Source organism: Melozone crissalis, unplaced genomic scaffold, assembly GCF_028551555.1.
Source record: "Melozone crissalis strain CALT ecotype California unplaced genomic scaffold, PUWL_Pcris_2 ptg000019l_1, whole genome shotgun sequence".
Taxonomy (NCBI): domain Eukaryota; kingdom Metazoa; phylum Chordata; class Aves; order Passeriformes; family Passerellidae; genus Melozone; species Melozone crissalis.
The window spans coordinates 26,827,822-26,855,674 of record NW_026535797.1 but is presented as its reverse complement, the minus strand read 5'-3'; the positions used below and the strand labels follow the sequence as shown (position 1 = coordinate 26,855,674).

At 43.7% G+C, this 27,853-nt stretch overlaps 1 protein-coding gene across 1 annotated transcript in view; it reads right to left on the bottom strand.

The window, feature by feature from the left end:
* Positions 1 to 20,291: 20,291 nt before the first annotated feature.
* GLUD1 (glutamate dehydrogenase 1) overlaps positions 20,292 to 27,853 on the bottom strand; it is a 28,606-nt gene continuing 21,044 nt past the window's right edge. The window contains exons 7-13 of the mRNA XM_054277180.1: positions 27,296 to 27,433; positions 26,108 to 26,245; positions 25,900 to 25,980; positions 25,015 to 25,138; positions 24,031 to 24,122; positions 22,278 to 22,340; positions 20,292 to 21,659 (exon numbers count right to left, since the gene is read on the bottom strand). Coding sequence (XP_054133155.1) covers positions 21,540 to 21,659; positions 22,278 to 22,340; positions 24,031 to 24,122; positions 25,015 to 25,138; positions 25,900 to 25,980; positions 26,108 to 26,245; positions 27,296 to 27,433 — 756 coding nt within the window. The 3' untranslated portion in view covers positions 20,292 to 21,539. The remainder of the gene's footprint in view (positions 21,660 to 22,277; positions 22,341 to 24,030; positions 24,123 to 25,014; positions 25,139 to 25,899; positions 25,981 to 26,107; positions 26,246 to 27,295; positions 27,434 to 27,853) is intronic.

Genomic DNA, 27,853 nt, shown 5'->3' with positions numbered 1-27,853 from the left:
TCACAAGAAGATACTCCATACTGTTAATAGCAGAGCAGAAAAAGGTCAAATCAAAACTGCACTTTCTGAATATCAGACAAACCCCTGCCCACACGAGTCTGAAGCAGCACAGACTTTCTGTGTCAAGCTTTAGCACTGCTTTTTTGTGTGGATCCAGAATGCAAGGCAGTTCTGCTTCTCCACCCTTCCCCTCCCACTAAACCTGCGTGGGGTGGGCAGCACAACTGTGTGCCAGAAGGGCAGAGCCACAGCTCTCCTTCCTCTCAGTGTGCCTAGAAAATATACACAGCTCTCCTGTAGGCTTTACATCCCAGCTCACATCCTCGGCTCTCCCAGCCAGTCACTCCTGGGATAGGACCAGTTATTTATTTCCCCAGTCCTGTGCCTGATTCTAAGGTGGGGATCAAGCCTTTTTCATCTTCCTAGCCTTTCTAAGTTAAAGACCTCACAATTTTTTTTGTTGTCTTTTCTAATCCTGAATCTGCAGGATATTGTGAGACTCCACAGCAGTCCCAGTATTTAAGGACGGTTTCAGGTGCTCCAGATGACAGCAAAAATGTGACACTTCACCTGGATGTTACCTCAAGATTGAAAAAGTAGAAGGTAAAGAACTCCATTTGCACTGGCCTTACGTTGATCTCATGCTTTGAAGCAGAGCTGATTGATCATTCCTGGAGGATGTTACCACCTGTGTAAAGGCAGAATCAGTTAAACCTACTTTTGTCCTAGAACTGTATATCAATAATTGAACCAAACAGCTAATTTAGCTTAATTAGAACAACTTCAGTTTGATCTCCTAAATTACTGACATATGACTTACAATAATTATCTATAAGAAAACCATTGCATTTCTTAAAACAGTTCTGTTTCATGGCATAAACATCACATCCCTTCCACACTAATATCAGTCTCCTTTAGCAGCCATGAATGTTGAACACTGCACACTTTGTAAACTTCTGGAGTGATCTGTGTAGAACTTTTTAGCCCTAACACATCATTGCATTTACCTTGCTAATGGACACGACACCTATCTATATATCCCAACCCTGGTCAAATTAAAATTTAAGAAAACCCAAATAAAATTCAACACTTTTTAATTAACCTCACTTGCCCATTTTCATGTGTAAAACATAAGCTGTAGCTCTGATTAATTACTTCTGACCTTCATCAGGTAATAGAGCAGAAGGGTTCATGTCACTGATATATGAGAGGGCACTCAAAGCTGCCACAGAAGATGTGTGAAAGGGAAGGAAACCAGAACAATTTCTAATTTCCCCATGGTGCTTTAGATTTAACTCACAGCTGCTTGGGCTGTGTATTTGTAGTTGCCAGCTATTTCCAGGGCCATGGGTTGTGAAGCACTCCTAGCACTTAAAGAATCAGTTTTGGGTTTCTTTTCCCCAAACACAAATAACTGCTCATCACAAGCAACAGACTGTGAAGGTGCAGAATGTGGAGAAAAGCCCGAGGAGTCAGACACAGGGAAGGGACTCAGACATGTTCTGTGTCACAGGTGAGCAGACAGTGCTGCTGGGGGTGCTGCACTTTTGGACTTCTGGTCCTGGCCAGTGCCAGTGATGCACCCTGGCATTGCCAGGTGCAGTAACTTTTGGAATAGCCTGAAATTCCAGGGGCACCTTGGCATGTGGCTCTGCCCGCACTGTGGTGCATGTCCCAGCTGGCATTAACCAGGATTTCTACCTGCAGTCTCAGCAGATACTGACAGCTTAATGGAGGAAAAGTCCAAACTAGCTTTCCACCCTTTCAAATCCTCATTTTTAAGCACTCGAATTAATATCTGACATTAGTTCAAAAGGCTTACTATTGTCTTCTAAAAAGTAATGTTAACTCACAGAGTGGATAAATATTATGCAATATATTCCATTATTTTCTGCTGTGATTTTGTAACTCAGCCTGCCACCTGATGCACAGATTATTGCTACGATCCTATGGAATGAATACCATGCAGATGTCCCTCTTCCCTCTGCTCTGGGCTGCATTATAATGATCATGCCATGCCAATTTGGGCAAGAGTAATTTGCTCACTTTTCTTTTTCTCAGTTTGGAATCAGGATAATTATATTAATGCTAATATAAGGTTACATTAGATAAGGAGTCGTGTTGCCATGCTGTCAGCAGTGTGGGTTTTACTCAGGAATTCATGCTACCTAATGCTTTGAGCAGGAGATAATGCTTTGAGCAAGCAGTGGCACAGATCAGACACCCATATTGAGTCCAAAATACTGAACAGAGATTTCTACTTGGAAGAATAATAGTTGGAGCTGGGGAAATCTAGGTAGGTATTAGAACAGAATTAGAGAGCAATATTTACCTGAACTGATTATGAGTCTATAAAATAGTGCTCTAATGTGATTTAATGCTTGATGTAGGCGTGCTTCAGTTTTAAATGCTTTCCTAAACTCCTGGTGTCCCTCTCAGGCAGACTATCCCAGCCAGCACCTGCAGGGCTCTTGCACTGAAAACCCAACAGTGGAAATGAGAGGGAGGCATCTGGGAGGTATTTGCTGCTGAAACCTGGGCACATCTTCTCTTGAGCTGTGACAAGCTGCCTGGTGGATTCCTGAGAGCTTCTTCCTTCCTTTCACTAACACTCCACACAAAGGTTAATCTGCCTGACTAATGGGCTGAGAACAGCTGAAATCCACCTGTTTGAGGTGGCTTTGGTGTGGCTGTGTTCTCGGGTTTGGGAAAGGAAAATAAGTAGGTCTCTGCTAGTGATTTGGTTCAAAAAAATGCCAGAGCCCCACAATACTGTGTGTCTTTTTATCTGAGTTTTTGCAAATTCAAGTAAGAACATCATTCCAGGAAAGAAATCAGCAAGGAATTGAAAAAGATACCTGCTGTGAATATATAATTAAAAGTCTAATTGACCCATTGAAGGGGGAAAGAGGATTGCTGTTTGAAATAACAAAGGAGTGGTGCTAAAGTTGACAAGAGCTCTCTGAAATGACAAGTGGAGTAGGAGCAGCAGAGGAATACTCAGAACCTTGTTTTCTGCGACTCTTCCTCACTTGGGTACTAATGAAGTCCTAGACTTATGAGAACTGTCAGTGCCCACCCTGGTTCATCTGTGGCATCTGTGCCAGTTTACCAACACAAATCTTTTCTCAGGAAGAAAAATATGGGTATGAGTGTGGCCATCCGAACAGAGACACTTTGTACCCTGGAAAATGGCAACGAGGAACCCAAACCCTCAAAACCAGAGAGCCACTTGGCTCCTGACTCTGCCAATAGTTTACTTGTACAAAGTACCTTTGTACTGGGGATTGATGGCAGGAAATATAAACTCCAAAGGCTAGTGGAAACCTGGAAATGCTAGAGGTTAAAGCCAGAAACTTTTATGAATTCCTAATGCTAGGAAAGGAAGTGAGTTTAAACATAATTTCTGAACAAAAAGATTCTTACCACAAAGCCACAGTAGGAAAATGTGAGTTTGCTAATTTGGCTTTTTTTTTCCCTTCCCCTGAGAGCTGCTTGTGCTGGCACTGGTTACCTGCCTTAGCCTGGCAAGGCCTTCTGTGATGATGGGATTTGCAATCCACCTTGAGCAGGCAACTGGAAAGATGACCAGATTAACAGTTTCTTATAAAAATACATATAAATTACAGGTCTCACCATCTAACATTGTCCCACCTGACAAGAAAAGGGGGTTGTGATTAAAACTTCTAAGAACAGAAACAAATTTGGGCTGGTTTCTGTTCTCATGAGGGTGTGCTCAGGGGCTGAAGGAAGGAGAAGGAAGTCAGCCTGGCAGGGATGAAAGCTGGCCATGCCCACACACTGCACTTCAGTAGTTTTCCAGCACTCTGTAAAGCTCAGTTCAGTGGCTTTCCTCTGCCTGTGATGGTGGAACAGGTTTTTTTGCAGTTTTGGTTATAAAAAAACAAACAGCACAAATTAACAGACAAAGACAGCGTGATGGAGCAAAAATCTCAATCTGGGCGCACCCTCTCATCAGGGAGGGTAAATAAACAGCTTTTCTCTATTTTCAGCTCTCATTCTTCACATTTGAACTCCACCCATTGTACCAGTCACCCCCAAAAGAATCAGCAGGTCTCCTGGCAGATGTATAAAACCAGAACAAGTCAGGACACTATCACACAGTGCACTCTACATCACCAGGTGCTCCACTTTGTCAAAGGAGAGGACTTCAGCAGGTGTCAGAAGCCACAATGTCGAGTAAAAGCTTCCAGGGACTGAAGGAACAAGCTGAAGGTGCAGCAAAAGATGCTGGTAAGAAAGATTTAGTATTGTTGTATATTTGGAGGGGGGTTTAGTTGCTAAATAACCACAACCCATAGCTGCATCGATGCTAGCAGGACACAGTTTCCTCTTTTTTCTCCACTTTGCAAGTTTTGGCCATCACCTGGAGAAGACCACAGGCCAGCCATGGCTCCCAAAGCTCCCTCATCCTACTCACCCACTTCTCCCTCTCTGGCTCCTGGGCATTGTCCAACTTTCATCACTCTCCAAAATGTTAAACTTAATATTTTTAGAGCAGTGAAGCCTCTTTTTTGTGATAACAGCCTTCTGTATTTAGCATTTGCATTGCTCAGGGTGGTCTTTTTTCATGCTCTGCAGTGGCTTTTAATCAGCACTCCTTTTAGTATGTTGGAATTAAGTTTTGATGAACATTTGTCATTTGGCCTGTCAATGCCTTCTGGTAATGTAACTCCATTGATTGCAATGGATAGTTTGTAATGTATAGGACATGTTTTTGTTGTGTTCTTCAGCAGTGATCACCAGACTGCAGGGTTTCAAAAACCCTGTATGCACATTTCTGTCATAGCAATGCCCATGCTCTAAGGCCAAGCACTGTTGTCATTAGCACTGGGCTTTGGAAACCAACTTTTCAATGCAAAGCATAAAAGGTTTTCCTTCAAATGAAAAATTGCAAAATGTGTGCAGCTTATAGTAGCTTTTTATAGTTTATTCCCTACCATGTCTGCCTGCTGTTCTTTCCTGGTAGTGTATAATTTGATTATATATGGTTCTGGATTCTGATCCTGCAAACATTTCCTTGCATAGCTGAAATATATGAGTAACATCATTGATTATATTGAAGTTACAGAAAGTTTCCATACGTCTGGGGACAAATGTGTTGTAGCCCCACAAACATTACAGAACCCCTTTCTGGAAAACAAAATAGTCTTTGCTGCATCCTTAATATATTCCTGTCACTGAGTGGGCACTTCACTGTTTCATAAACTATCAGCTATCTTACAATTGCAAAGCATCTCACTTTTATTTTAATGTTTCATATTCTGGAGTTGATTTTTTATGTTTCTAATTTCTCCTCCTCTTCTTCTATTCATCTCTTGTTTGTAAAAATCTCCTTTCTCCTGTCCAGCTCAGTTTAATGGATTTGCTTCCATTTTAGAACAGGCTCTAGTCCCAAATGGCCCATAGGGAAAATGCAGGTTAGATGGCCAACCTACCCCAAGCATAATAAGGTAGAAAAATCAATAAAAGCAAGTGTAGTGTTAAATAAGCAGCTTGCAGCTAAATGTCATCATTCCAACTCACTGCTAATCTTTTCTTATCTCCTGCTTATCTGCCATTGATTTGCTCAGCTGACCGTAGGTGCCAGGTGAGTGCTAATCTCAGGCAAGCTGCTGTGGCAGCACACAGTGCCCAGGGTGCCCTGTGAAGGGCACAGCCTCAGCCTGCTCTGCACCAGCCCAGGCCCTTGCCAGGGGCACAGCCTGCTGCCGGCGTGCAGAAAGCTGACTGCACAGAATTCCTGTAACCAGAAACACCAACAGCTGGGAAGGATTTTGATTTTGTTTTCCCTTAATTGCAGCAAACACACTGGGACAGGCCACTCAGGATGCAGTCAACCAGATTACAGAGGCAAGCCAGAAAGGTAGGAGCAATGACGTTCAAACCAAGATGGAGCAGCTCAACACAAGCCAGAAGCGGCCCGTGCTCATTCTCCTCTGTCCCACAGGTGTCCTCAGCCTGGAAGTCCTTGGCTTCAGTGACTACTTTGTATAACCTTTACCATTTTATAACAACTTTAATGATTTTATAACAACCTGTGTAAGTCTCACAGAAGGATTTCAGGATCTGTTGCTTAGTATCTCCACACATGTACTGGCAGACCGAGTCTCACACACAGCATTCAGACATTGGCTTCCTATTTAGAAAACTTGTGGGGAGAGCTCTTCTTTCTGGAGGATTAAGTAACTCTATGTTCCATCTTGTTCCCTGCCCCCAAAGCCCTGGGAGCAGGGTCTGTCCAGGTCCAGCCCTACCCTGGATCCCAGCACCTGCTGGGGCAGCAGCTGGGGTTGAACATTACTGATCCTGCAGGTGAAAAGGTGTTGTCAAGCAAGTGTTGGCATCTTGCAGCTGGGCATTGGGAACAAGTTAATCTAAAAACTAGGCTGTTTTGGGGGGGTTTTTTTGTAATAATTTAATACAATTCTAAGTGTGGGGGTGAATTGCAATTTTGGGGTCTAAAATATTTCATGAAAGCCAAAATGCACTGGCAGTATCCCCTTAGAGCTGACACCTTTCACAGCTCCATGGATGTGACAAGAAGGGCAGGCTTGGGCACCTGTTGATGTTAGATGAGAGGGCAGCAAAATATCCAGAACCTTTTTTGGATATATATCACTCCTTTTTTGTAGTCTAATAATTTTCACACCTCTCTTTCATCCTAAGTATTAAACCATGTTGCATTTTTCCAACTTTCTGCTTATCTTTTTCCCTCTCTTGCAGCTTTTGACAAGGCTTCCAAGACAGCACAAGATGGAGTAGAAAAAGTGGCCGGACAGGCTGCAGAAGCAATGTCTGGCTTTGGGAAAAAATCTGGATTTAAAAAATGATGCTAATTCAAGTCAACAGTACTGCTTGTATAAATCTCTCTTTGGCCTGCTATTACCTACTTCTTTGTGTAGAAAAATGAAAGCTGTTTGATATCTGGATAATTTTGTTCTCTTCAAATACAAGTTTTTAAGGTAGAAGGTCCTTCTCATTCATTATAAAGAAAAAAATACATCTCTTAGCACATCTGCTCACAATTGTCAACGTGGCTGAAAAGGTTCCAGCAATGCTGTTGCCCTGCTCTTACAACAGCTCAGTGATTATTGCCACATTTGCTGAGTGTATTTACAAAGCCAATGAAACTGTTCATAATTAGGACACCAGAACAGTCATGTGATGAAACTGAGTCTTCTTCCAATAATCAAAAATTACACTGGGGTTTTATTTCTTGTCAGTTGTTTGTTTGTTCCCACCCTCTGCATTTTTAGATTAAGATAAATAAAGATCTCCCCTACTCAGACCATCTTGTTGTTTAATCTCATTATTTTGCTGGGTTTCCGGTGAAGGATCGCACAGTGTCTTGCTAATCCCTTTTGCTCTCTGATCCAGAGCCCTGTGAGGTCACTGTAAGGTGGAGAGCACTGAACCCTTCTGCAGTGTGGCAGGAGGATGGAAACCAACAGCCCCCACTGCAGAGGAGCCCTGTGGTGAACGGAGTCGTGGTGTCCACCCCCTACTCTGTTCTCCTACAGTCTGGTGCCCATCTAAATGTCTTGTTTCCATCACCACAACACATCTCCAGTTAAATCTCCTGGGGACAAACCCCGGCATCGTCCTTACCCCAGTGCTTGCCCGTGCCAGAGCTCCCTGAAGGTGCTCTGCTCTCGCTTCAGCCACGCCTGAGCTGCAGGCTGTGTGCAGGCTGTGTGCAGGTTCTGTGCAGGCTGTGTGCAGGCTGTGTGCAGGCTGTGTGCAGGTTCTGCGCAGGCTGTGTGCAGTTTGTGTGCAAGTTCTGTGCACTTTGTGTGCAGTTTGTGCGCAGGCTGTGTGCAGGTTCTGTGCAGTTTGTGCGCAGTCTGTGTGCAGGGTCTGTGCAGTTTGTGTGCAGGCTGTGTGCAGTTTGTGTGCAGGCTGTGTGCAGGTTCTGTGCAGTTTGTGTGCAGGCTGTGTGCAGGGTCTGTGCAGTTTGTGTGCAGGCTGTGTGCAGTTTGTGTGCAGGCTGTGTGCAGGCTGTGTGCAGTTTGTGTGCAGGCTGTGTGCAGGTTCTGTGCAGTTTGTGTGCAGGCTGTGTGCAGGGTCTGTGCAGGCTGTGTGCAGGTTCTGTGCAGTTTGTGTGCAGGCTGTGTGCAGGTTCTGTGCAGGCTGTGTGCAGGTTCTGTGCAGTTTGTGTGCAGGCTGTGTGCAGGCTGTGTGCAGTTTGTGTGCAGGCTGTGTGCAGGGTCTGTGCAGGCTTGTGTGCAGGCTGTGTGCAGGGTCTGTGCAGGCTGTGTGCAGGCTGTGTGCAGGGTCTGTGCAGGCTGTGTGCAGGTTCTGTGCAGGCTGTGTGCAGGTTCTGTGCAGTTTGTGTGCAGGCTGTGTGCAGGGTCTGTGCAGTTTGTGTGCAGGCTGTGTGCAGGTTCTGTGCAGGCTGTGTGCAGGGTCTGTGCAGGCTGTGTGCAGGCTGTGTGCAGGTTCTGTGCAGGCTGTGTGCAGGTTCTGTGCAGGCTGTGTGCAGGCTGTGTGCAGGGTCTGTGCAGGCTGTGTGCAGGCTGTGTGCAGGTTCTGTGCAGGCTGTGTGCAGGTTCTGTGCAGTTTGTGTGCAGGCTGTGTGCAGGGTCTGTGCAGGCTGTGTGCAGGCTGTGTGCAGGTTCTGTGCAGGCTGTGTGCAGTTTGTGTGCAGGCTGTGTGCAGGGTCTGTGCAGGCTGTGTGCAGGTTCTGTGCAGGCTGTGTGGGTGCTCTGAGGCAGCCCCAGCCAGCCTTGGCCTGTGCAGGGATGGAGCTGTTGCCACACAGGCAAGGGGGCAATCTTCTTGCCTAGGAGATGGAAATATTTATTTGAGATTGCTGCTTGCTGGGCAATCAGAGGCTGTGAAGCCAGACAGGATGCCCTCTTAGTGCTGCCTCTGTCAACAGAAGGCACTAATATCCACTCACTCACAGTAAGTGCTCTTAACTCAGCCTCAGGCTGTTTCTCATTGCTAGGCAATATTTCCTTTCTTTTTTTTTTTCCTTTTTTCATTCCCTCCCTTGCTTTGAAGCCTTACCAGCTTGTTTCAGTAAGAATATAATTTGTGTCTTACAAAAGAAAACCCAAACATGACCAAAACCTTCTGGCTGCCATGAAATAGGGCAGTCCAGGCCTGTTTGAGATAACGGAGTCTCGCACCTCTTGACCAAGAGCTGGGGTTGTCCAGGGCTTTTTGGAAGCCAATCTTCGCAAATTTGGTCCAAGGAGAGACTGGGTCACCACTGAACCCAAAGACCACCCTTGTCTGTAGCCTGCACAAGGATTGTACGAACAGAAAAGCCTCTACAGGACCTTACAATAGACCATCTGTGAGTAAACATAGTCCAGGGCTTTGCACAGTGCAATGCCGTATGCAATGGCTCCTGTCATTTAAAGCTTTAAAAGCCTAAATATTTACCCAAGTACAGGCTCACAGAAAAAGCATTAGACTATTGCACTCTCAGTTACTGGGCAACCCCCAATAGTACTTTATTATTTAGTACTTTTCACAGTTACCTTCCTGATGGTGAAATCTTCAGAGACTGTGCTCTTTAGGCTCAGCATTTCAGACACCAATATGACCCATACACCACTCTCCATCAAACCTTTTTTTCTGTCCTCAAATCACTTGAATATTACCAAAAAATTGTACACTTGCAGGTATTTCCACCAGTAAAGCCTGTTGTCCCTTTGCATGACAGACACTGCTCCTCCTTCTTTGTTCATGGGGAATGCAGCCCTGACTCCTGGTGTGCAGTTTTATATCCCTTTATTGCAGTTGTCTTCTGTGTGACTACACAGTTCAGTTCCCACTGCAGGGCCCAGTGCTGGCAGCAGTCTGGCTGTCAGGGTAGGGACTGCACAGCCTGGCTGGAGGGACTACTGGAGGTCACCTATTGAGTTAAGCGAGGAGAAATCACTTCATGCATCCAGCCAGGGAGCACCCAGGGGCAATTCCTGACTCCTGCTCCCCAGTGCAGGGATGCCCTTGCTGCTTCAGGAGCCTGATGGGAGTATTTCACATCTCTTTGTCCTGAGGGTGCACGCTGTGCCATGGGCACCCATGAGTCTGACTCACTGCTGGCAAGTGTTTCCAGGTCTAAACTTAAGCACTTTGCTCCACAAGTAAGGTCCCTGCCTTAGTCACAGTGCTCTTTGGTCTGGAACTATTCGGGTCTTTCTCTCACTCGTGCATCACACAGAGACCCATGACCCAGCTCAGGACTGCATCCCCTAACTCAGCTGGAGCCTCCAGACGTTCTGTAACAGTAAAGCAGATATCCCTGGAGTTCCTAGCAGCTCCTGTGCCACCAGCCCCAGACATGTGAAGTTATCTAACATTGGAGTTCTCAAACTTCCCTACATTTGGCGCTGGGTGTGGCTGCAGCTGCCTGAGTTATGAAATGCTGAGCAACGAGGATTTGTGTTTCAACCTGGCTGGGCTGCCCAGCCCGAGCACCTCTGCTCCATGCCCCACTCCAATGCCCCAGAGACCTTCCCAGGGTGGCTGAGGGGCAAACAGCCTTCCTCATCTCCTCATCACAGCTCAACAGGCCAGGGGCATGAGTGGGGCACAGTTTTTACCAGATTTTTATCCTTCTCTTGGGTGAATACTGTCATTAATGATCTAGAGGTTATCAAGAACCCAAGCTCTCTGAAACCACTCTCTCTACCTGTCTTTGCAGCTGTAGTTTCCTGTCATGTGGCAAAGATCAAGAAACCTAGAGATGAATAAACTGCTGGCGTGTTGGATGCTGTTGCCCATGTGCCACTGGGGTATCCTGGAGTTGGAGCTGCTGTGCAGGCTGCACGCTCTGTCACAGTTTTGCCATTTCACCAGGCCCTAACAATGTCCCTAACAACGGCCCTAACGGTGTCCCTAACAGTGGCCCTAACATGTCAGGTGGCCCCAGCCAGCCTCCCTCCTCCCCAGGGAGGAGCAGCACCAGCGGGCAGCAAGATGGGCCCCTCTCAGCCCCACCATGCAGGTAACCATGACTGCTGGATTAGCAATGTTGGAAAGGATGTCCCAGCCACTCCTTGAAGTCTGTGGTTATGAACAATGTTGTCCAGCTCCCTTCTGGGGCTCTCAGCAGTGTCTGTCCCCAGGGACCATGGCAACACTGGAGCTTCCTGCCCATAGAACAAATTGACTTTCATGTTCCTTTCACATTTGAAGTTTATTTCCCACCAATCACACAGGTGAACCCTTCACTCAAAACCCCACCAGGTGTGGCAAATAAGGGCAATTACCCAAAACCTGCTGCGCCTGGGCTGGGGCTGCCTGGCTGTGTGGGTGCAGGCTGGGGAGCCTTTAAAGGGGCTGTGAGAGGATTCCCGGGGGAGCTGCTGGCTGCGGACATGGTGGGCAGGTAGGATCTGGGCACTCGAGGCGGCGGTGGCTGGGAGGGTGGGTGCGTGTCGGTGCTGTGGACGCTGCGATTGAGCCTAAGGGGGGTGAGGGCCCTGCAGCCATTGCCCGTGGCCAAGGTGCTGGGCTTTGCCTCTGCTCTGCAGCTCGGTGTGTCTGCCCGTGCCGGCTGGTGGCTGAGCTCCGGCAGTGTTTGTGTTTGTGCCGCGGCAGCTCCAACCCCCGCATTGATTCGGCTCTGCCCCGGCATTGCCGGCCCTGGGCGCTGTCCCGGCTTGGCCTGGGCTGGGGCCGGGCTGCCCACAGGCCGAGCCGTGATGGGGCCGCGGGGCCGCGGAGCCGGGCCCGCTCTCGGCAGCCCCCGGCGGGAACGGGACGGGTCCCTGTGCTGGGGACCGTGAGGGGCCCGGCACAGCGAAAGCAGCGGCTGTGGGGCAGGGGCTCCGCGCCAGGGGCTGTGGCGATGGGGAATGCGGTTACCGAGATGGGTTGTTGCGGTGCCAGATACCGTGACACTGACTGCAGCCTAATGCCAGTCTAAATGCATGTGGGAACTGCACCTCCTCCTTGGTTTTCCGTGGCTTTGAGAAAATGGGTCCTTTTGTATTTGAAAAGTGGGGTGTATTTTAATGTTGTGTGTTTTCACTCTATGAGGCAAACATCACCTTTACCTGTGTGCAGGCAGTGTTGTGATGGCATGTGCTCTCTCCTCTCCCATGTTACAATTCAATGTGTACCTGCAGTGCGTCGGTGTAATGCAATTTGGGCTGGTTCTGTAATTTTATTTCTGTGCTGATGTTCACTGGAAAGCCAGTGCTGATGCTGCACCAGTCCACGCCCATGGAAGTTGCTCATGAGCTAATGTGGCTTTCAAAAAAACAGCGGTACTTGTGGCACTGGAGTGTGTGAGAACGGGAACTGTTCTTCACTTTGGGATTAGGATAGGATGAGGAGGGGTATTTCCCGTGATAATGTTATGTGATAACACACCTCGGCAAATACACAAGCCTGTTGCTGACTCTGAGTCTTGCTGCCTTCACACATCTCTCTGCTATCAGTAACAGGAGCAGCAGCAGAGCAGGACTAGGAAATTGCAATTTCCTGTGAACAAGGCTGGCTCTGGGTAGCTGAGGATGTCACAGGGAACAATGTGTACGTTTCACTGCTTGGCTGCTGTGCAAAGAATTTCCACTGGTCAGATGCTGGTCCGAGTTATCTGAAATATTTCTGGGTTTGTTTTCTTTTTTCCTGCATTGCAGGTCTGTTTTGAACTTTGTCAACAACCCTTGACTTGATGTCAGTTTAAAACCAATATTGTTATTTTCCTTCTGTGTTTTTTTTCTTTTCTTTGTGAGTACGTTCTGGTAGAATTTGCTTTCAGGTAATAATTTGAATAGTGAATAATCCTTTCCCTGCTGTCAGAAGATAAAATGAGGAAGGGAACCCCCTCTACTCTTAGTAACTCCATATCCTATTTAATTGATACAAAGTAGGATTTTATGGTCTGTAAAAAAAAAAACCAAAAAAACCCAAAACAAAACAAAAAACCAAAAACAAGGCAGTGGTGGTGGGAAGAAAACAGAGCTTTTACTGTAATGCTGAAAAGGGACATTGCAGAGGAACTGTTGCTCATGAAGTGCCATGTCAAGAGACATATTCCTAGGGCCTACTGTGGTGGCAGCTGTAGGATACAGAACAGTTTGATGCATAAACCCTTGTGCTGAGGTAGATTATGCATTTTCACCCTGTATTTGGCAGTAATTACTTGATCAACAGCGTGAAACCCTCTGTCCTGTGTGAAAAGGCACAACAGTAGTTTTGCTGGAAAGCTGGTGATCCCAGAAAAAAGTGGGCTTAGTGTTTTGGGGTGAGGTCAGCTCCTGTGTGGCTGGACAACTTAAAGGTGCCCTGTGAGAGGAACCAGGGCTCTGTGGGGGCCACATCTCAGCAGTTTGCCTCCTGCACATCCCATCCCATTGGCTAGCTGGGGGCACAAGGCTGGGCAGCTCAGCTTTTTGGCACCTGGAGTGAGCCCACCTGAACCCCACCAGCTGTTGCTGATGCCTGAGACTCTGGAGGGTCCTGCCAAGTGTTTGTTGTGGGGACAGTGGGGAAGGACACAAACCTACTCTCCTGAACCAGACTTTGGGAATAAGAGGTTAAAATATTAATTATGACACACCACAAAATTATGAGCCTACTCTAACACAATAAAGATTTCATCAGACGCTTTAGAAAGCAGGCTTAGTGCCTCCCATTTCTTTTTATAGCCGTGAATTTTAAGTCCCACTGGGGATCAAAAGAATGTGGGCAAGAATCATCTGAAACTGGATACTTTTCTATGTAAGGTTTTGAAATGACAGAGTTGATTTAAGCAATTCCTCAGCGCAGAGTTTTGCAATACAATGTTTTTCTGCCCGGTTCACGACGGGCTGTGCCAGCCTGCGTGTCCCCCTGCGGCACTGGAGCTTTTGCTCAGGACAGCTGTGGCATGCACACTGTTTACCAACTCCCCGATAGGGAAAACAAAGCTCTCGTTCCTGGGCTATGGAAAACTTCTGCCGATGAATCCACGCCCTCTCTCCGGGGAGGAAATCATAACAAACATTAATGCCTCTTCACCCTTTTATGCCTGGTATATTAATCACCCAACAAGCGCTCATGACTTCTCCCGCTTCCAGTTTGCATTTGCCCTCTAACTACTGGGAGGAGTCCTGCTTTGTCTATAAAAAGCTGCACTTTGCCAAACAGTGTAACAGAACCGAACTTAGGGATTCACTCGCCCATCTCGCCCAGGGAGGGAGGACTGAGCGCAGCCATGTTCGGCATTGGGAAGAAGCTCGCTGAGGACGCTGTGCAACAAGCTGGAAGTGCTGCACAAGTGGCAGGTAAATACAAATTGCTCCTTTCCCTCCTCCTGTGCCTTGGGTGTTAAAGTATTTGCTTTGTTCCCGCCCCTGCTGCTGGGAGCAAACCTGCCCCCGGGGCAGGAACTCTACAGATGCTGCCCTCAAGGGTGGGGTCACCACATCCTGGGATCTCCAAGCCCTCTAACACTATAGAAAATGAAGGTCTGATATTAACTACTGGGTTTCCAACAACTTTTCCTACTCTGGCTCGTAGTGCGTGGGTGCCTAGATGATGATGCATTGATGACAGGACAGCAGAAAGCAGAGAGTGGAGGCAAGGCTGCTTATTTAGGGCTTTGCTTCCTAATATGACCAGCCATGACAAATAGGAGTTCTGTAGCAGCACAGTGTACCAGCTCTGAGGGCTCTGATTCACTCCATGCTGCCCAGAGAGGGGCAGTTCAGTGCTCCAGCCCTGCCAGTACTGCACTCACACAGCCCACCAAGAGCACAAGTGCAGCTGCAGGTGAGCCAAGTCCACTCCTGCAGAGAGTTTTGCTGAACTGGCCCTGAAGTTAAATAATGATTGTTAGTGGAGCTTTAACATGGAGAGTTGCACTGCTGAGATTCCTGAAGTGTTTGTGCTTAGTATGTGAGCACTGGAAACTGTTTCATATTTCTTTACATGACATTTAGGTAAACACTTGAAACCAGTTATTTTGCCTTTGACTTCAAATGCTGTAGAAATATTCCTTGTGGGCTATGTGCCCAGTGAAGCAAGTGGGAAGCCTGCAACTTATTTACCATGACTTGCTTAATTTTGCTAGGAAGATGAAGGATGAACAATCCCACAGCCACCTTCTTTTCCAAAGAATTTGGATTTATTCTTAATTCAGCTATTTTTATGCTGGAGCATGAAACAAAAGCACCAGGATGAGGGCAATTGGAAAGGAGCCATCAATTTTTCAACTGAAGATTTCTTTCAAATTTTGCCATAGAGTAGTCCTAGAAATATGTATTTTGTGGCAGCTTTTTGATGTTCCTAACTTCTTTAACATGGGGGAAACATCTACTGTTTCCTATGCTGGGAGACAATACGGATGTTTTAGAAGGGACATTTCTCATCTTCAGAGGAGCTGAGTACTAATCTCAATCAGCTGGTGGAACAAAGTGTTTAGGAGTCAACAGACTCTAAGAGCAAAATTTATAAATAGTAGCTGCAGCCCTTGCCCCTCTGTCCCAAGCACTTGAAGCTGAACCAGCTGTTTGGATATCATCTGTCTGAAGCCCTTTGCCTGAGCCCTGCCTGTATCTTCCCAGCAAGTCCTGCACTGCAGCAAGGCTCTTGCAGCCAGAGTTGGGTTCTGGAACAACACAGGGTGATCCCAGGCACTGGCTTGACTTGGCCACTTCTGTGCAATCTGCACCTACCTTGACGTCAGGCAGTAAATACACAGCACATGATGCTGAACTCATCATGCCACTCTTAGTAGTGCACTGACTGGAAGGATTGTAGAGGTACCCTCTAAACCCCCATTTAAATGAAAATGAAGGGGGATTAATGGCAGATTTCAAGTAAAAAAAGACTATCTGGTGGCTTTGCAACTATTCATTACCTTGTTTCTAAACTGCTTCTGTTGTGCCTGCACGTGCCCCAAAGGCGCCGTCCCATGAGCTGTTGCCAAGTACAGAGTGGCACAACTGAGCTTTGCAAGTATCTAAAATTAGCATCTATCCCATGGGTCCTGAAGGGAGTTACAAGCTTGGCTGTGACCTAAGACTGCCATGGGAGGCATTTGTCTTAGCTGCACCTTATGAGCAGTGAACATCATTCACATTAGGCAACTGCAGCAAGATGGCATGTAATGATAATTAGCATGTCTTTTGAGCAGTAGAAAATGTCCTACAAGCTCCAGGTGAAATAGGTCACTGGTTTTACAAGACACTTAATAAAACCACTGTTGAAGAGATATTCAATGCAAGCCTGGAGACCTTTGAGGTTTTAGACACTCCCAGTCTACTTAAACATCTCTCCTCACCTCAGCATTTCTCCCTCCTGCCACTTCCATGAGGAATGTCTTGCTCAGTCAGCCACCCCTCAGTATCTGTTGAGCAGAAGATATCAGTGGTGTTTTTTTAAAAAGTAGTAATTGGAGCCAGGGGTAATAAAATGAATACAGGTCCAATGCAAGGCCATTTGCCCCAAACATCTGACTCTTGTCACAAGACTTCCCTGATCAGCTTTTGGAAGCTGATCATCCAAATATTTACCACTATTTTTTTCTAGGCTGCAGGCCTTTAAGACAGCACCTTCTCTTGCTCTTCACTTTTCAGTATGTCTCTTCTACTGAACTTTTCCATGCCTTTAAAAACACTCTGGCCTCTTATGGAATACACTTTCTTTAGGTGCAAGAGGAAGTATTAGACTAATCATTTTTGATGTGCTGCTCATACAGCATGCCAGTTCAGAGAGTGAGCACCAGTTTATGCAACTGGTAAAAGAATCTTTACCAATCAAACTGCTCTCAGCAGATCCTAGCCAGGCTAAATAAAAGGACAGTTTCATTGCACCTAATTCTCTACCAGTGCTTGTTTCTTGGCAGCCTAGGTGCCCCACATTAACATCCATGATCTTCATCTATACCAAGATAGATGGATACTGTGGGGAACTGCAGCCAGAGTCCTAATAGCACCTCTACCACTAGACCAGGATGCCCACCCTTATGGAATAATTATTCATCCTCTAGCCCCGAAACATTTAGGGAACCCTTTGAAAATGTGGCTGTTGAAATTAGGGGAAGGTTAAAGACTGCTTAATTGACTTTTTTTTTTTTTTCTCTGAACTGCAGTTGACACTGTAAACCAGACTGTGCAGCAAGCAACAGAACAGGCTAAGGCTGCTGGTCAGAAAGGTACGGTAATGTTTGTGTTAATTTCAAAATGTCATGACCCACACAGGGTCCTCAACCCTGCCTTGCTTCTTGTCCCACACCTGGTGGGAAAGGGGTAGCTATTGCAATGATGCTACAGTTACCTTTGTTTTTTTCTCTTTTAAAAGCACTTGATGAAGTCTACAAGGTTGCTGAAACTGGTGAAAAAGCTGTAAAAAATGTAGCAAACCAAGCAACTTCATGGGGCAAAAGCTTTGGACAATAAAGATCAAAATGTAACACCACTGAAATTTTTGTAAACAAGTTTCTACTACATATACTCTTAAATAAAGACAATACTTACACTCTGCCTGGCTTGCATGTATTCCTTTGATTACACATATAAAACCACATTTATGATCACTGGTCTAGAAAGACTCTAGAGCAGGCAGCTAGAGCTGTGCCAAGCTAATAACGCCAAGATGGTTTTTGGTTTGTTGGGTTTTTTGGGTTTTGTTGTGGAATAAGGTCTGGCTTAAAGTGGGCAGCAGGTAAAGTCAAGCACTTGAGAGTTGGTCGCCCATTTGTCAGGGAGCCTAAGTCCTGCTTGTGTGTTTGGGTACAAGTCTGACAGGAGCTCCAACAGCCCTTTCCAGACAAGGCAAGAACTGGTGTGCCTCTCTGACTGTTTGCTCTGCTCTCATTGGTAAAATCAGAGTTAACTCTTGTGCTGAGGAAGGCTCAGGAGTGTTTGAGGTGCACTGTGATGCTCAGAGCCAGTGCCAGCAGCAGGAGGTTGCACTGCTGCCAGCAGAGCCTTGGCTGCAGCACCTGCTTAGTGCTGGGCTGGGTCACTGGGGCCTCTCCTGCAGCTCTGACAGGCACAGTGAGCCATGCTGTGCCACCACGTCTGCAGGGCTCCTCCTGAACACACACAAGGACAGCAGCTGAAAGAATCAGAGCCAGGTAATTCTGACTAACGCACCAACAGCCAGAAAAAATCCTCAAAGGCCAGGAACACTCTGTTGTGCATATGAACTTAGAATGAGATCTTAAAATCTGATACTACAGGCTTCTCAATTAGTAACAGAATAACTTAGGGGTTACTTACCCAGCATCTTGAAATCACAGCGAGAATTTCCATTGCTTTGACACTTCTTCCTGATGGTGACAATTGACACCAATCAAAAAGAGGTGAGTTCTTTGCTGGGATAAAAAAATGATTGTTCTGCTTGCTCTTCTGTGTGATAGAAACATTTTGCATTTAGTAGTTTGCAGGTGGCATGTGACCCTGAACACTGTAGTTGTCATCCTCATGGCATTCACCTGCAGCTTTAGAGTACCTGCTGAGCTGCTGTTCAACACAAACTATGTACCCAAGCAGTACTAAGTGCTGAATGAGAGCTTACAAACACCCAGTAAGGATGTGCTTTGCTCCGAGTAGTAGGTGTGGTCCAGAGCAGTTACAAATCTGTGTTCTGATCTGACTTCAGGTCCTGACTGGCTCTCTGCCAAACAGTACAGCAAGTTTCTCAGTAAATGTCTAATGGCATATAAATGAATATAAGCAGTGATAAGGTTATTAGCTGGCAGATAAGACTTGTGTGTGTGGGTACATTATATGTAAGGAGGGTCCAACATCTAACCGAACAGTTTTAGTAAAAACCCCAGTATTTATAACATGCATCCCAGAGAGTGATTGCTTTCTTCAACTGTGGCTTGGGCTGCGAAAAGGCTGGAGCTGCGTTGTACCCAAACCTCTAAAATCACATTAACTCATAGAAACTGTACAAAATGTTGCTGCTTTCTTCTCTCTGTTGTTGTTGCTGGGTGTTGAGAGGTACGTGCACAGAACGTGATAAGGAATGTGCATCTCCATTTTTTTTTCCTTAACTGTCTGATCACATTAGGAGTGAGGCCAACAATGCCCAGAACTGGTGTGAGATTATTTCAGAGCAGGCTATCACAAGAAGTCTGGGGTCACTGATAAGGATTTGGTTCTTGTATTTAGCTACAAAGGGTAAATCAGCTGACGTGCTCTCAAGTCAGCCTCCAAGCATTTCTCTCCTCAAGAATCTCAATTTTTTTATTGAAAGTGCCTTAAGTTGTAACACTGGCCCTTGGATAGGCTTGGATTTGTGTCTCCAACACTGACTCTGTTTAACAAGAGGTCAGTAACTGCTGAGCAGAGATCCAATGAACCTTAAGAACTCATCTCTGGGTTTAGTAAAATCATGCCAGGTGTTAGGTCTGCTTTTTTTCCCAAGATATCCACAGAAAAGAAGTGGTAAAACACAAGAATAGAGGATGCCAATGTACCAGGGAATACAGGCATGATGCAGGCTTTTGGTTTTTTTCCCTTCCAAGCTGGTAGGAGGTAGAAGATATCCCAGCTAACTATCTATGCCAGCTTTCTGTATGCTCCAGCACTGCAAGGGTCCCATTTTTTCAAGTTTGCCTAGCCAAACTAGGGCTGCTTTACTAGCTATAGAGGAAATTAGGCAGGGGAGGGAGAACAACAGTAAGAATTTTGCTTTAAATGAATTTGCTGCCAGATTAATGCAACACTACTTTTAAGATTATTTCTATTTTTTGTAATACAACTGTTTATTTGTGAGCTTTTAGCCTCCAAGTTTTAGTTACAATTTGTCAGAGCTGAACTGCTAAAATCATAATTTTGTTTTACTTTATAATGGTTTATGTAAAAATGGCTCTGAGGAATATGATCCAGGATAGAGATCTTATGTTTAGAGATCCATACCTTGATCACAATAATTCTCAAGCTCTAAGGGTTCCTGGTTTTTTTAATAGTATCAGTGTGTATATAGATATGCTGCACTTATTTTACCTGTAGTACTTTTATAACCCTAGATGCCACCATACATGATTGAGTAAGCCACCAATTAAATGCCTCACACAGGTTCATTGCTCCATGCTAACTACTAAATAGTTCTTCACACAAATTTTAGAGGATAAGCTAAAAAGACCTGAAATGATTTACTAAATATATGCAACTTCAAAATCTTGCTGACAGGCACGTTCAAGAGACAAAGATCTGTGTTAGTGAGCCCCTTAAGATAATTCAGGGACAGTATCTCAGTAGTGGTCAGGTAATGAACTGACATGTGTGCTGAGAAGAGATGCAGATTGCAGCTACAGAAAGCTATGGCATGAAATAGAAAACAGTAATACACCAGCATAGTTGGTTTGGAAAGGTCAACTTTTTTTTTAATAACTGCTCTCTCTCCAGGTTATGTCATGCAGTTACAAAGTAGTTAGGAAAAAAGCATGAGTTTCTGGGAGGGTCTAATTGTCTTTTTAAAAAAAACATTCATATTCATTACATAAATAACATCTGGCACTTCAAGGGGACTCCAAGGGACAAAAGCCTTAAACTTCAAAAACTGTGCTTGATCCAATATTTTGTTGAGGTCCATTTTGTTGTACTTTATGTTCAAAACTTTCAAGACCTCCTGATGACAAAAAAAAAAAAAAAAAAAAGGCTGTGTGTGTTAAGACAGTGAATTAAGTTTATAGCAGCATTCTAACTCCTCTGTGGTTTGGCCAATGATTTCTGGGTTCAGTTTCACTCCAGTTGTTCACTGAGGCAGTATCTAATTTTCAGAAAGCCTCTGAAATGAAAAGACTGAAAAAGAATTCCAAAAAACCTAAGTATGATTGCTTACCAAATTCAGAATATCCCTTTCTTAAAAAAAAAGGAAACAACATATAGTCAGTGTAGTTATGTAGATACTTGATTAAAAACATAACTAGAGTTGCTCAATAGTTTCAGCTTATAAAAATATTAGTCTGTCAGCGCTACAAATGTTTGATGACAGTCAAACTAGCTCGAACAAGTAAGGAAAGGCAGTCCTGTAACAGTAGCACAGTTAAAGAAAAGATATTGCCTTAAGAGAATCAGGCCTGAAGCTTTACTACAAATAAAAACTAGACTCCTATCAAAGTTAATCCCTGCTGGAGGCCCATTCTTCCTTTGACAATGCCACAGCATTGATCATACAAGGCCTTACTGAAAGTGCTGAAGCTAAAATTATGTCATTAAACAAAAGTGCATGAAGTAATAATGAGCTCAGTGCTCATATAGTACAGTATCTGATCTGAAGTCTGAGAAGTGGCTCAGGTGGCAAGACCACTCTTCCATACATAAAATGTACCATTTTGTTTTGTAGGCGAAACACCCAGAATGGCCCCCACAAGTGCAGATGAACTGTTATCTTCAGATACATACTTGTATACAATTTCCTAATCCATGGATTTTTATTGTAAAAAAGACTAGTTTGGAACTGAAACTAATTGAGAATAGAATCCACTATAATGTCAGAAGAAAAGAAAATTTTGTGGTTACATGTAAACTTGTGATAAGCTTTCTCAAGAAGAGGGTACATTAACAGCGAGGGGTGGGATACAACAAGGAGCGGTCATGGCCTGTTTATGTAAAGGTCAAACCAGCCTCATTGTACACTTTGAAGACTTTCTCAATTGCATTGACATAGGCAGCTGTTCTCAGGTCCAGACCCAGGTTGTATGTCATGGCAGTACGCATGATTTGCTGAAACAGAAAAGGTTACATGTAGTTTCTGCAGGTCTCTCCAGAGGAGCTCAACAGTTTTGCTTGTAGGATCCAAGTAAGGAGTAAAAAGTAAGGAGCTGCTAGATTGGTATCAGAGCTCTGATCCTTTGTGGATCAGTTCTGAAATTTCTTGATTCCCCTTACAACTGAGAACTGAAAGGGAAGGACATCTTTCCCAGGTCACTGCATTACCCCTTTTCAAGTCTTGCCCTGATAGGGAGAGATGAGATGTTTCAAGTAGCCTTTGTCCCACTAATTAAACATACAGCATAGAGGAATTAATCTAAAACTGCTAATGGTGAAGTAAAGCACTCTCATATATCCGTCCCAGATTAGCCAGGTACAAAAGGACAACTAAAAAGTTTCTACTTATTACAGCTTCTACCAGAATAATCTCTAATGTTTATTATACCCAGTTAAAGTTGGCCATGATGGCACAGAGCAGAAATTCTTCATACTCTAAGTGACTTTCATTAATCAGGTACTATTTACCTTCTCCTTTAATTGCAAAGGAATTCTGTACAACCTATTCAAAAACTGTCCCAAAATCATTTGAGTTTTCCTTCTCTTAAATGTATAGAGTTATGCAATATTTACCCGGGCAGAGCGTTCCATCGTGTAAGCCAGCCCAGAGTGCACAATGTCTTTCTCAGATGCACCCTGCAACAACAGAGAATAAAGTCCAGGTTTAATCCTTGATTTTTAATCCTTTTGTGTCCTAAGACACAAAAAGTTCCTCATTGTTTGCTGGGGACAAGGACATGTTGGATTCCTGTAATTACTGAAGCTTGCTCACTCATTCTCTTCTAATGATGGGTGAAGACTCTAAATAGCCTTTACTGTGTTATGTGAAGAACTAGCTGTGGTCAATTCAATTCTAAAATCTCAGATGTAAGCACTGAAGACTTTTATGGGCCTAGCTTCTAGATGGATCCTACTATTATCTACTGATGCAGTAATTACTGTTTTCAGCCTTCAGACCACACAGTAAATATTAAACAAAAAAGCTTTCAAGAGTCAACAACCTATTGCAATTGTTTTGAAGACAGACAGGTCTTAGGAAGGGCATAGATCCCAAATTCATATGCTCCCCATTACATTACCCCTTAGCAACTCCACGTATTTACTCCCATTAAAATTTAAATACACAGAACAATAAGCAGTTGATTCATTACAGGTTCAATGTTCCATCATCCTGATTGCTGTAATTTACTAATAATTTGACATCTGGGTCCACAAAATACTTGCTTTCATACAAACACCAATTTAGGCTGGAAGCAGAAAGTACTAGGCCAGTTTCTATGGCTTGTGTTTAAGAGATCCAGCATTTGCTTTAAGCCACAGAATCCATCACATGCTACTCATATAGCATAACATGTATAAAATGCACCATTCTGGATCAGGCTAAAGTCTACTGTTATCATCTGGCTGTAGTCCAAGTTTATATGCACTTCTCCTGATTCCTTCCTGAGGAAGGATGGTTTAATGTTTTTCACAATTTGCTGGACGTTTCCTCCCCCTCCTTTGTCCCACCTCCTCCTGAATTTAAGAACCTAACCAACTGATGCTTTTAGTTTCCATGTATCCCTTGGCAGAGTATTGCACGCCTGAACTGTCTGCTCTGCTTGGAACTCCCCTTATTCTTCATTCTGCACCTCAGTGCGCTGGTTTTGTTGGAACAGATCTCACTCTCTTCCACCATTCCCTGCAGTGAACAATCTATTCTTACCCACCCCTTTCCATATCCTTTATTTTACAGATCACTGTCTCCACCTCAGGCCTCCTTCAGGCTAGTAGGACCTAGGTTATTTCTAGGCTTGTATTTTGTCATCACCTCCACAATATCCTTTCAAATGCAAATGGATGAGCTCACAACCCATCCCTTCATGTGGAAATTTCCCCACCATATATTGCTGCACAATAGATAGCAATGAATTTTACGTGACCTTTCTTTGCCTGTTGATTCACTCTTAAAGAAACAAGCTACACTTTTTCACTCAGTTGTTATTCTGGAGTTACAGAAACATCAAACTGTCTGTGGTGTGATATCTTGTTCATAGTTTTTTGGAAAACCAGGCAAACTATATCAACAAGAGCTCCAAAATACAAAAACCATCTGTATTAAAACTGTAGCTTTTTTTCTATATTGGCAGTATTTTGCATGGACTGAAGTAAAAGAAATCAAAAATAGCTTATTTCCAATATTCTGAAGCTGTTCAGATCATTTGCTTGCTTTGTTTGGCCATCAAGCTGATCACATACTAATGCTTTGCTTGGGGAAAAGTGCTCCATGATAGCTATAATGGCAACATTTATGTTTCAGTAAAAAAAACCAGCAGCAACTACTTACCGATATCCTGTCTTGAAATTCTGCTGTAGGCACAACTGGAATAGTTCCCCCATGCTTCCCAAATTTTCTTTCCAAGCTTTCCTGGACAGACACTAGGGAAAAAAAATAATAGATGCAAGGTAACTGACAAATGTGAAATTTTAGGATTTTTTTTTCCCTTAGGACAGTAAGCAGTGCTTTGGTATTTTCATTGATATTTATTTAATCTTAGTTCTTGAAATTCTGAAATTCCTAAACAGCAACAAAGAGCATTTGAGACAACACAATCTCGAAGTTAAGAAAGGGATTTAAATGAGAATTGCCATAACTCTCCCCTACTTTAGAAACATCTTAAAATGTATGATTTATGAGAAAGGGTTATATTAAAAACTACACAGGTGTATGTTTTGTCAAGTCCAGTGTCTCAAGATTCTAATGTTTTCTACAGAATACTGTTTAAAATGGAGCAACATCCTCCAGTTCTTCTCTACTGAGCTTCCTCTCATCATATAATTGTTACTGTTTCCCAGAAAGCAGGCAGCACAGAATGACCATAAGTGGAGCTGTGAGCCATAAGCAGGTTTTTCCAGTGCCTGTCTCTATTATATTATTGGCCTTTATAGAAATCCTTTATTGTTGTATGTGCAGAGCAATGGCACCTGCCTGAACTTCATGTGAATGCTATCTAAATACCAAGTGTGCAGCTGAAAGATGTTTCTTAAGAAGTAATAAATATTTCACTTAGGTGGCTTGACTTTAGTATTTTACAAAACTGAGGAAGGAATTTGAAGATAACCAGAAAAGAATGCATTTAACTTAGGTCATTAGAGTTGCAGGTCAGTTAACCTATGAAACCTTTTCTATTCTTTGGTAAGCAGCAATTACAGACTTCTGGGGAGATTGTGGTGAATTCATAAGAGTTCTGTTTCCATTTCTCCGACATTTGGTGTTTGCTAGTCCAGTCTATTAATTAAACAGTGTGTGGAAGCAGAAGTGAGCACTTACTGAGCAAGTGGTAGTTGGAATCTCTCTCATATTTGAAAGTCAGACGGCCATAACTGACGTGGTTCAAGTTTTTCAGCCATTCAAAGTAGGATACTGTTACACCACCAGCATTCAGGTAAAGATCCTGCACAGAAAGAAGAAATATTTTGAATTGTGACCATGTGACACAGACAGTGCTATCATGTTCTGCAAAAGCAAGCAGTATTATGCCCAAGGCACTACTTGAAACTGCAGTACAGAAGACAATCCAGGTCTTACTCTTACAGGACAACATCCTCTTCAGTTCAGGGTTTACTTCTACTTACTTAAAATAGAACCTGACTTCAGAACACATCAAGTTCAGGTGTACCCGACAGACTACTTACTTCTATTTTAGCACAAGTGTAAGAAAATTAGAGCATTCTTAGGCCACCTCAGTGAGTAAAGGCTGAAGATCAGCTACTCTATATAGCAAGATCCCTTGATCAGGACACCCTTTCTCTGTGAAAAAAATTGTCATTCTAGCTGGATAGGTCTTATTTTTTCAAACTATCACTACACATACTCTATACACTCTGCTTCTGTCAGAGCATCACCTAGACACACCATGTCTAAAAACTGGCCAGAACATTTGCTCTTCCTTCTTCTTGTGTTTAGTGCACTTTTTGATTCAGCAAATGTCAGCCAACAATCATTGTCTTTGGTCCTTTACAGTTGTAGTGATGTCTTTAATACATATTATATTTCTTCAGCAACACTGACACCCATTTCCTAGACATCAGTTAATAAAACACACTCTTAGAGAATGAATGGCTATTGATAAAAGCCTTCAATAACTAGGGCCTTGGTACTCTTCACAAAAATGTTCCTTTGAAATGAAAATCAAAGGTCATGATAGAACCTTACAGGGATAACCATGATATTCCGCTCCAAGAAGATTTTGTCAGCTTCAGGAGTTGTAGGCCCATTGGCACCTTCAGCAATAATCTGAAAGAAATCACAGCACAGAGTAACTCAGAGGTATAGATTTGGGTTTGTTCATGCTGATTATTGAATATTAGTACTTAAACAGACCATCTCTGGTTTTCATTTCCATTTGAAGTCTCTGACTTACTTTTGCTTTAACCTTGTGTGCATTGGCCTTGGTCAACTGCTTCTCACTGGCAGCAGGGATGAGAATGTCACACTCTGTTTCCAGAATGCTGCCCTGAAGTGGCTCTGCATTAGGGAAGCCCATGATTGTCCCGTGTTGCTGTGTGAAGAAAACAAACCACAGTGGTTTTAGTGTCTTGTGCACTCATACCAATTTCTTCCCTTCTGACTTTCAGAGTGAGAAAAGGGAGAAGCAACAATAGTAGGGAGACAGAACATCATGTAATTCCTATCCTTACTTAGACACGAAAAGCAAGCTACAAAGCTTCAGGAACAAAGTTCCCAAGACTGAAGCATAACTGCTCTCTGTATAAAGACACTGAGAAACATTTGGGCTCTGGAATATTAAAAAAAAAAAGGTTCCTCTCAGCTCTTAAAATAGTTTTCAAACAACCGAAATGACTCACTAGTCTGCTACACCCAGGATAAGTTGCATCATGTAAGATTCAAATGGTTTTTAAAATTCAGTACTACAATGATAGCCTTTGTTTAGTGACAGAATCTACCTTCTTTTGAGAAAGAGGGTGATAAAGAAATTCAAATATTCCCTATATAAAATAAGCCCCTAAAAAGCTTTAAGTAGAAGATTGTATTGTAGTGCCTGTGAACTGTCCCTTCAAGTCTGCTTCATATGGAAGCTGAAATAAAAAGACCACATCCAGTTTTCATTATAAACTACACATTCAAGTCACACTGCCAGGCAGGCTTTCATTCTTTCAGAAACATCCAATAGGTAAGAAACAGCAAAAGTACACTTTGTCCATCTTAAACAGCCATGTGCTTGTGATTCTTAGTCAGGAATCTTTCAGGAACCTCCTTGCCTTGCTTCCTTAAGACATCTTTTCTAGCTTAGGCATAAGAAAGGCAATATAATAATAATTCCAATTCTGAAAACAAAGTAATCAGCCTGCACACATACAGACATTTTTTTGAGAGTCAGGTCAAAGGGCAAAAAAAGGTACCACCTGCATTTGCATTCTTGTTGGGGAGAAGAAGGAAAGTCAGATGAATCAATATTTCTAAGCCATTTTGAAAGGACTATTTGCAGCATGCTTTAAATATCACAACACCAGTTTACAGTCACCAGTCATTCTATGTACTTGCAAAGCTGACAAAAATGAAACTCTTTCTGCTTAGCTAAGTTTCATACCAATTTGAAATCTTCTAGTTCCTTTGGGTCAATCCCATCAGGATTCCAGATGGAGCCATTGAACTCTCCGACAGCGACGCATTTTGCACCATAGCGATGCAAGTATCTCATAGAATGCAAGCCCACGTTACCAAATCCCTGAGGGTGCACAGAGAAAGGGAAAAGTTAGTTAACCCTCCAGTTAAAATGATGATTACTGCTAGGGCTAATACAGTTTTAAATAATTCTTCATCTATTGACACATCTTGGCATTAGATGATGTGCATAGGCAAGATGGAAGAAATCTACATACATTCTATTCTTGCCTGAATCTCACTGCAGAAATGATGCACTGTAGCCAGCAATGTACAGTTGTGATGAGTGTTTTATACTGGAAATACAGAAAGGAAGAGGTAATGCTACTATGAAAGTGTCAAAACAATGATGTCTATCAACCTGGGAATGGTCTGTGTATCCACTTTATGACTGGCACCCTCTTAAAGGGATTAATGGATTTTTGTATGACTATTGATTTAATTCCAGGCCATTAAGTTCCTTTACTTCCAGGATGCTGATGTT